This window comes from Tribolium castaneum, chromosome 1 (assembly GCF_031307605.1).
Source record: "Tribolium castaneum strain GA2 chromosome 1, icTriCast1.1, whole genome shotgun sequence".
NCBI classification, from domain to species: Eukaryota; Metazoa; Arthropoda; class Insecta; order Coleoptera; family Tenebrionidae; genus Tribolium; species Tribolium castaneum.
The window spans coordinates 2,522,839-2,533,068 of NC_087394.1; the positions used below are offsets into that span (position 1 = coordinate 2,522,839).

Below are 10,230 nucleotides of genomic sequence, written 5' to 3' on the forward strand. Positions count from 1 at the left end.
TAACAGTTACCCCGTTTTCCTTTGATGCGTTTTGATTAAATTGGTTAAAAACCTATTACCTCCAGCAATAAATATGCAACAACAAGCAACAATTAACCATTAATTACATTATTTGGAAATACGTAAAATTCTCAGTATGTAATTACAAATTACAATTACGTGTTATTACGTAATTAGAAGACGGTCATGAGTTTGGGAACACGTTACCAGAAAAGTATCAATCTTCGGCTCTAATAGCCGCATAATTGAGCCAAATATTGATTTATTGGTTGTTCGTTGCAATTATTCCTAATTTAAGTGCAATTTTGCGCAAATTAAAAATTACGAGCGGTCGTTCTTCAGCAAAATCTTGTGAAAGAAGCACAATAAAATGTAGGTCAACGGGTCGTGATAAGTTTCAAAATTTATTGTCTAGATTTGTCGAAATGTTGTTTAATTTGTTAGACTGATTTAATTAATTAGTTGTCTAGTCTGAATAGTTCCCGAGCGATTAATGACAAATGAGAAAATATTGCGAAGATTTTGCAACTGAGGATTAGGTAAATTTGGTTTAATAGTCGTTATTTTAAAGTATTTTAAAGTTTCTCAGATTTTATTAGGATAATTTTGCCTCAAACAAAGCAAAAGTTGTTTGAGCTTAATCACTTGACGATATTTTAGCGTAAATAAAATATTTTCAATTTTTAAAACCAATATTTTCAATACTTTTAGTGAATACAGGGTGATTCTTTTAGGGCCTACATTAGAAACTTTTCAACTTCTAATACAGCTAGAGCTTTAAAATATTATGTACATTCCAAGTCGACCATTTTGAGTTCAACTAAATTATTTTCAAAATAACTGAGCTTTCGAAACTACAAAAAATTGGCGCCAAGTTTGAAATTTTAAATACTAATCATAGATTTTTGTTCATATTTGAATTTACCTTCTCAAGCTGAGTAAAGTTTATTTAAGTTGTTGGTACTGTCATAGTTTTTGACATACGTTAACTTTTTTGTTAAAATTTTTATTTGCAAGGGTTTATCTAAGATATCACAGCCCTTGAACCCTTTGCGATAAGTAAATATTTTTTTTTGTATTCGATAACCAAACGTTTAAAGAGTTTTCTAGAATTTTTAAAATTGTCATTTATTAAAATTCATGGCTAGTATGATTTTTTCTGCTAGAACTTAATTTTTTCAAATGAAATGACTTTATTTTATTAAAATCGAGAAAAAAAATGATATTTATGGTGACTTTTATCAACACGTTATATACCTATTGCTTACAGTTTTTGAAAAAAATCATAAAAAATTGATTTTACATCGTAAAATATTTAATAATAATAATATTGAACCACAGTTTACTATAACTTAGTGAATTATGTAAAGTAACAATCTTTTTGCTATCGAATTTTCTTCTTCTTTTTCTTCTTCTTCTTTTTTTTTCTTTCCTCATTTTCTTCTTCTTCTTGAATAAAAATTAGAAACATATTGAACATTTCTTTTAATTAGTAGTACAATTTTATCGTATTTTTTCAAAGCTTACTTGATTTTACATCGTAAAATATTTAATAATAATAATATTGAACCACAGTTTACTATAACTTAGTGAATTATGTAAAGTAACAATCTTTTTGCTATCGAATTTTCTTCTTCTTCTTTTTCTTCTTCTTCTTTTTTTTTCTTTCCTCATTTTCTTCTTCTTCTTGAATAAAAATAAGAAACATATTGACCATTTCTTTTAATTAGTAGTACAATTTTATCGTATTTTTTCAAAGCTTACTTGATTTTACATCGTAAAATATTTAATAATAATAATATTGAACCACAGTTTACTATAACTTAGTGAATTATGTAAAGTAACAATCTTTTTGCTATCGAATTTTTTTCTTCTTCTTTTTCTTCTTCTTCTTTTTTTTTCTTTCATCATTTTCTTCTTCTTCTTGAATAAAAATAAGAAACATATTGAACATTTCTTTTAATTAGTAGTACAATTTTATCGTATTTTTTCAAAGCTTACTTGATTTTACATCGTAAAATATTTAATAATAATAATATTGAACCACAGTTTACTATAACTTAGTGAATTATGTAAAGTAACAATCTTTTTGCTATCGAATTTTTTTCTTCTTCTTTTTCTTCTTCTTCTTTTTTTTTCTTTCATCATTTTCTTCTTCTTCTTGAATAAAAATAAGAAACATATTGAACATTTCTTTTAATTAGTAGTACAATTTTATCGTATTTTTTCAAAGCTTACTTGATTAAAAATGAAAATAATAAGCAAAATTTCAGTTTTTTGTTTTTGCTTCAGTTTTGTTTTGTTAGAGCTAGATATAGAAGATGTTATTAAAAGCCTGCATGAAAATTGTTCTTTTGATCTCCATTGAAAAAACAAAGTCATTCTATTTGAAAAAACCATTTTATATTAATTTTTTAATCATTATTTTAAAAAAATCATAGTAGCCTTGCAATTTGACAGTTGGTAATCCTGATGATTTGAGATGACTCTTCGAACCTTTGGCTATCAAATACAAAAAGAATTATTCACTTATTTTAAAGAATTTACAAGCAGTGACATTTTAAATGCACACTTGCCATAACAGACATAAAAGAATCAGCCTGTATATTAAAAAAACAAGACGTGACAGAAAAATGTGACATATTTTATTTATCAGCAAGTAAGCAGAAAACAAAGAAAGAAAAGAAATTATAAAAAATACTTGGTAGAAAAATAATTGTAAATTTGTTTTTTGAGGCATTTTAATTTGAATTTGTATGGGCTAAAGTAGCTGATTAAATAAAATTTTGCAAAGTAATAAATCTTGCTTAAATACATCCTTTTCCTCTTTTGTGTCCAAACAATCGGGCAGTAAAAGAGAATAGCTCTTTGGTTAGGCAAGAACACAAAATAATCAAGATTTTATGTCACTACAAAAACATAACAAGAGTAAACCTTGACTGTTCATTACCATAGATATCATCGTCGCTTCAATTCACACAAAATATGAATGCAATAGAGTTTGCACAACAAAAACGTAGATTCACATCTAAACATCTCACTCGTATTAGAAAATTGGGCTTCAACTGGTGGTTTAGAGACATTAGAAAGACTTTTCCTCTCTCATTTGACTTGCTGATTGAGGTCATGTGAAAATAAACAAATAAATTCGTTCAGAAGTGTTGCAATAAAGACGCTTCTTTTAATTTGCGATTATATCATCCCTCGGATGTACGCACAGACAATAGCACGTGACGAAAAATGTGGGAAATATCTTTCTCTTTGTAAAACATCTTCACAATTTTGTCGAAGCTTGAATATTAATTAGGAAAATAAATTGCGTTGCGTCAGCCTTTTAGGAGGTATTCAGGGCAACTACTCATCCGTCAGCCGAACTAAAATTGAAAAATCAACAATATCAAGCGCAACAATACCGCACGTCACTGCAAATAGAAACTTAATTACTCAGCTTGAGAGCAGCGATCTTTCATCAATTTATCCTTAATTGAAACGTAAAATTGTCATCGAAAACGTTACGCAATGCGAGTTAGCGGGGATTTAACCACTTGTGGGAGTTAACTGGAGTAAAAGTCTTACTCCACATAAGCACAGACAATGGGTTACTAAACATCGCAGACCATATATAAACCAAATTAGTTTTGCGTTCGGCAGTCTTGTGTTGAGGCAGTGGTGCGTGATGGTGGCTAAGGTAGGGCTGGGGGTGGTTTCAGGGTTGGAATTAAAGTTTTTTAAGATTTTTTGGGTCGTTGCGGTTTTGGGGGCGGTAACGGCCGAACCCCCGAGCACCAACTATGGGACGCCACTGGCTAACAGCATCAATAATTTTGCGGGATACGATGGGAATGCCGGGAATTCGTACGACCATGGGCATGGGGGTCATGGGGACCATGGGGACCATGGTGAGGTAAATCGTATTTTTTTGTATTTTTTTGCTACCTTTTATTTTTTAATGAATGGGTGTTACCTTCCGGTTAAGTGTAATTAATTAGACACAATAAACTCCCAAGTGGGCGTGTTTTCATTCAGCTTTTTAATTTCTTCATTCATAAAACTGAATGGTGATTGTGCAATGGGAATCAATACAAAATTGTGGTAGTTCATCGATTTTATGTTATTTCAATTTCCTTCTTTTGTACGATTTACTTTGTTGAAACATTTAATTTAACCATTTAAATTTATAGGTGTTTCAGCTTTGAGCAATCTTTTAACAGTGATTTTGTCAAAAGGAAAGCTTCTGTTGTGTTGTAATTATTTTAGTATTTTTACTTTTTATTTCAACTTTTATTAATGTATTGTTAAATTGACTGATGACTGTTTTGCGTTTTAAGTGGTTTTTTGGACTTCTTAATAATAGTGTGAAAATCATTGCTTAGTGTTTAGTTTGATGCTAAAATTCTCAACTTTTTAAATTACAAATAAAAAAAATAAAAATAAAAATTGAAAAATTAAAAGCAAACGAATTAAATCGAGAAAAACTATTCAAAGTTTTACATTTTTTTCTGTTTCTTCAATTTCTCTCAATATACCGTATCATATTGAAAAAATTTGTAGCTCCGGTTTTAGGGGTGTCTTTTTTTCGATCGTGACTGTACGTGATACATATCTAATCAATCGAGAAAATTCGATATTTGGCTCCTCCCTTGTAATATTACAAGAGTATTAAAGTAAATTATTTTTCCTTATCCTTCTGTGATTATTCTTCCTGTATTTATAAAGGTTCTTACTTTATTAATTATTTTGGGGCTTGAGTTGGCTAAAAACTATCCAACTTTTTTATCAGATGTGAGAGGTTATCATTCAAAAATTACAGATTATCATGATTTTTGGCTAATTTTGGTCGGGAGTGAATTATTATCCTATTATCAGTGGTTCATTTTTACATAAGTTTTTAGGTCAGGGTTAATCTGAGGTTTGTAGTATAATTACAAAGTGTTCTAAGATTTTTCAGATTTTTATGAACAACAGCATTAAGCTTTTTTATTTTAATGATTAAATGATTAATAATTAACTTTATAATTTACATTGTTTGTAGCTGCGGTTTTAGGGGTGTCATTCTTTTTGATCGTGACTGTACGTAATACATATCTAATTACTGGAGGAAATGCGATATTTGGCACTTCCCTTGTAATATATTATAAGAGTATTAAAGTAAATTATTTTTCCTTATCCTTCTGTGATAATTCTTCCTGTATTTATAAAGGTTCTTACTTTATTAAATATTTTAGGGCTTGAGCTGGCTAAAAACTTTTTTATCAGATGTGAGAGGTTATCATTCAAAAATTACAGATTATCATAATTTTTGGGTAATTCTGTTGGGGAGTTAATTATTATCCTATTATCAGTGGTTCATTTTTACATAAGTTTTTAGGTCAGGGTTAATCTGAGGTTTGTAGTATAATTACAAAGTGTTCTAAGATTTTTCAGATTTTTATGAACAACAGCATTAAGCTTTTTTTATTTCAATGATTGAATGATTAATAATTAATTTTATAATTTACATTGTTTGTAGCTGCCGTTTTAGGGGTGTCATTCTTTTCGATCCTGACTGTACGTAACACCTCGAGGAAATGCCATATTTGGCACTTCCCTTGTAATATATTACAAGAGAATTAAAGTAAATTATTTTTCCTTATCCTTCTGTGATTATTCTTCCTGTATTTATAAAGGTTCTTACTTTATTAAATATTGTGGGGCTTGAGTTGGCTAAAAACTATCTAACTTTTTTATCAGATGTGAGAGGTTATCATTCAAAAATTACAGATTATCATGATTTTTGGCTAATTTTGGTCGGGAGTTAATTATTATCCTATTATCAGTGGTCCATTTTTATATAAGTTTTTAGGTCAGGGTTAATCTGAGGTTTATAGTAAAATTATAAAGTGTTCTAAAATTTTTCAAATTTTTATGAGCAACAGCACTAAGCTTTTTTTATTTCAACGATTGAATGATTAATAATTAATTTTATAATTTACATTGTGTGTAGCTGCGGTTTTAGGGGTGTCATTCTTTTTTATCGTGACTGTACGTTCTTTGACTACATTATCAGCTGATTGATAATTTCATACGATGTTACCTAGCAACGATGTTATTGTTTTAAATTGCTCAAATAATTATTTCAGTCCAGAGTTAAAAAATCGATTTGTTGTTAAAATGAAAGCTTAGAAGTATTTTGTGTTTTATTTTTCAAATGGTAATAAAAGTTGAAGATTTAAAAAAATAGTGACGAATTTTTTGGCAACGTTTCAAGATTTTATTAGCTCTTCTTCAAGCTTAAAATTCTTTTCTCCGACTTATTCTTTTTTTTTGTATTCAACGTAGTGTAGTTAGATCTTATAATTCCAAACTTTGACGATTTCCCAAATTTGAAAACAGGCTAAAATTTGTAAAAAACGATTTGAATCGAACAAAATGCTACGAATTTCAAAAAATTAAATTTCATTAAATTTTTTAATTTATATTTAAATATTAAATGTAAAATTGAACATACAGTATATTAATTAGAATAAAAATTTACGAGTTTGATTATTTAAAAATTGTCTCAGTCCATGAATGGAAAGTAATTCTGTATTGGTTAAATAAATGAAAGCTTAACCGACTTAGGCATTACAAAAAATTCGAAAAAAACGTATTTTTTTTTAAATCAACACATATCAGAAAAAAGTCGTTTTAAAAAACCCTTTTCTTCCAACTCATTATAAATTGTCAAAAAATCTAGTTTTCCTTCATATATTTTCGGTTTTTTTCAAAAATTTTTTAAAAAATTATTTTTGAATACAATTTTAAGCATCTTTTTAATAAATTCTTCTGGTAATAAGTATTGCTTGAGTTGATCTTTATTTTCGCTATAATATATTTTAATTTATATCTGCACACACAGTGTATTCTTTATCTTATCTTATCTTTTTTATCTTATGTTATGTTCTTATGTTTTATCTTATAATAATAATAATAATAATAATAATAATAATAATAATAATAATAATAATAATAATAATAATAATAATAATAATAATAATAACAATAATAATAATAATAATATAGGATAAGGGTTTAATTTCTTATATTTGGAAATATACCAGTAACAAATATAAAAATAAAAATGATCGTATTACTTTTATTTTGGCAATCTTGAAAGAAAATTTAACCAAATCGTTTACTATTCAGTATAACGCAACTTTGTTACAAATTTAATCAAGTGATATTGCATTTGATCGCGTTTCTAAACCCATTTTTAATCTAATATAAAATAAATCAATAATCTATCAAACCTACAACACAAACATCAATCACGCCTCCCACAATCATGCCCCAATTATAACTCGTTAAGTACCCAAATTACCGTCAAATCGTGACCAGACACAACTTATTTCCCAACAGTTCAAGTCACGTTAAAAAACCAGAAAAAAACATTCCACATAAACAACACAAATTAATTTCAGCGATAAACAGAGCATTCCACCAATACTATCACGATCCAGCCAAAACCACTGAACCATAAACCGATTAACCTTTCCTGGTATTTGCAAATCTCTGACCCGAATGCTTTCAGCCCAAAGCGTACGAATTCGGATACCAGGTCAAAGACGAGTACTCCGGAAACAACTACAACCGGAAAGAAGCCAGCGATGGTAATCAGGTGAGAGGGGAGTACCGGGTTCAACTACCAGATGGTCGGACCCAGATTGTTACCTATTATGCGGACTGGCAGACGGGATTCCACGCCGATGTCAGGTAATAATAACAATTATTGCTTTAATGGTGCTTTGAGACCGAAAATAAACAGGTACGAAGGCGAGGCGCATTACCCGGAACAGTACAACACCTACCAAGGCGGGTATCAGGGGCAGAATACCGGAGGAAATAACTACAATTCCGGGTACAATTCCGGGAACAATTACGACTCGTACTCGGCGGGTTATGGCAACAAAGGGAGGCCCAGTTATGAGTATGGAGCACCATAATTGAGCAAATTATTAACACAATTTTATTATTTATTTTTTGTATATAAGTAATTGTATACTTTTTGTACATTTTTGTATTTAAATAAATAAATCAAACTAAGATTATAAGATGTTGATGGATGAGCGTTGCGAAATTTGACTTAAGTAAACGCTTTGATGTAGCAAGTCAAAGAAATAGATTCTCACTATTATTTGAGGAACAATCGCGAACAATAAGAGCATAAAGTTATGTAACATATTGTTTTACATCTTATTGGGAAAATCTTATTAGAATTTGTTGTAAACTGGATTCAGACAGCACAATTAGGAGTTAATAAATTTGAAAAGTACAAGGATTTCGAAACGCTTTCAAAACGTAGTCTAATAAGGGAAAGTATTTGCAACAAGTGTATGTTTTGTGTGTGCTGATGCGTATTCTTTACAAAGGTAAGTATTGTTATTGCAAAAAATTACAACAAATGGATTTATAAATATGGGTTCTTGTACATCGAAAAATAAACGAAGGAAAGTCTATTTTTTACAGCAAAGTGAAATATGATGGTCTGTCTTAAAACAAGTGTAAGGGCCGGTTTATAGAGAGTTTAATTAAAATTTAATGCGTTGTTAAAAGTTAGTTTCATGAGTAAACCAAAAATTTTTAGTGTAATTTTGATGACACATTATTTCGATTGATTTGAAAACAAAAAAATTATATTTATATTTATATTTATATTTATATTTATATTTATATTTATATTTATATTTATATTTATATTTATATTTATATTTATATTTATATTTATATTTATATTTATATTTATATTTATATTTATATTTATATTTATATTTATATTTATATTTACATTTATGTTTATATTTTTACCATATATTTATGGTATTATTATTGTTTTATTTGATATTTTAACAAAAAGATTCTTTCATTTATATTACCTACAATTATTAGAAAATTATCAGGTAATAATAACGTAATTGCATTTTTATGTACAATGTATGATATAAGTACAATGTGTTCAAAAATGATTGTTCATCAAGTCGCCTATGAAATATTAATGTAATGTGGCGTTTAATTTAAATTGTGACAGCTGTCAAAAAGATGGAAAAAGGCTTGGAATCTAAAAACAAAAAATACACAACAACAAGAATTACGAAAATATAAACCACAAATCATGACAAATTCTACAGTTAACACAACTTTGCCGAAAAATGCAAAATATTAAGTAAGAAGCTAATTCAATTATTTGACAAAAATGGCAGTAGTCACAAAGTACAATAGTCATTAAATTTGATTTCCAGAAGCGACTTGATGAACAATCATTTTTGAACAAATTGTATTTTGGAGGTCAGAATAAGCGATCTTTGAAACTAAAACGTTTAAATAAGTGATAAGTGACATTCTGGAGCTTGTTATTGGAGAAAATAATTTTGGTCAAAACTGCAACCTTTTATTTTGTTTTCGAGTTATAAACAAAAATTGACATTTTTACCAAAATCTTCTAATATGTTTGCATTTCTTATTATAAAAAAGTACTTTTGTAACAAATATACGAGTAACATTCAACAGTTTTTGAACTTTGAAGGAGAATTTTATTATATAATCTCTAATTTTTGTATGTTATATAACAACATGAAGTTATGTTTTGTGAATTATTAGACAGTGTTAAATAGAATATTGTACAGGATGACTCAAAAATGTTGAGCCATCTCTTGGCTAATGGCTAAAGACATCCGAATGAATTTTTTTCAGTTTTTTCAAAGTTAAATTGTCTGGCTAATTTTTGGCACTTTTTTAAATGTAGTTAGCGGAATATTAAGCAGATCGTTTGTTAAAAAAACTCACTAATTTGGGTCTTAAGAAAACAAAAGAAAAACAATTAAGACGGTTGCTTAGAGAAATAAAAAATATATTGAAAACAAAAAAATCATTAAATTGAGCTTTTAGGTAACTAATATATTTTACATAATTTTAATTGAAGATTAAAGAAAACAAAAGATGAGGTGTCATATCAAAAAAATTTTACTAATTCGATACTAAAATTACATATATTAACAATAATATTAATGCCACCTCTAATAGTTTCCTAAGAGTGGATTTTACCATGGGATCAGTTAATTGTAGAATAATAACTATGGTAACAATTATTACAACAATGTAATTTTTCTGAATTTATCCCTAGGATAAAGTTATCCGATGATTGTAAAATCATTTAAACACTGCTTATCTAAAAGATTTGGCGGTTTTTTTAAATTTTCAAGACTTTAACATTAACAT

At 28.1% G+C, this 10,230-nt stretch overlaps 1 protein-coding gene across 1 annotated transcript; it reads left to right on the forward strand.

Moving 5' to 3' along the window:
- The first annotated feature begins 3,545 nt into the window (after positions 1–3,545).
- On the forward strand, positions 3,546–8,069 carry LOC655117 (pro-resilin). The gene is made up of 4 exons (XM_961627.4): positions 3,546–3,688; positions 3,734–3,904; positions 7,550–7,731; positions 7,784–8,069. Exons 1-4 carry the CDS (start codon positions 3,677–3,679, stop codon positions 7,959–7,961), a joined length of 543 nt encoding a protein of 180 aa, XP_966720.1. The 5' UTR covers positions 3,546–3,676; the 3' UTR covers positions 7,962–8,069.
- The last annotated feature ends 2,161 nt before the right edge of the window (positions 8,070–10,230 follow it).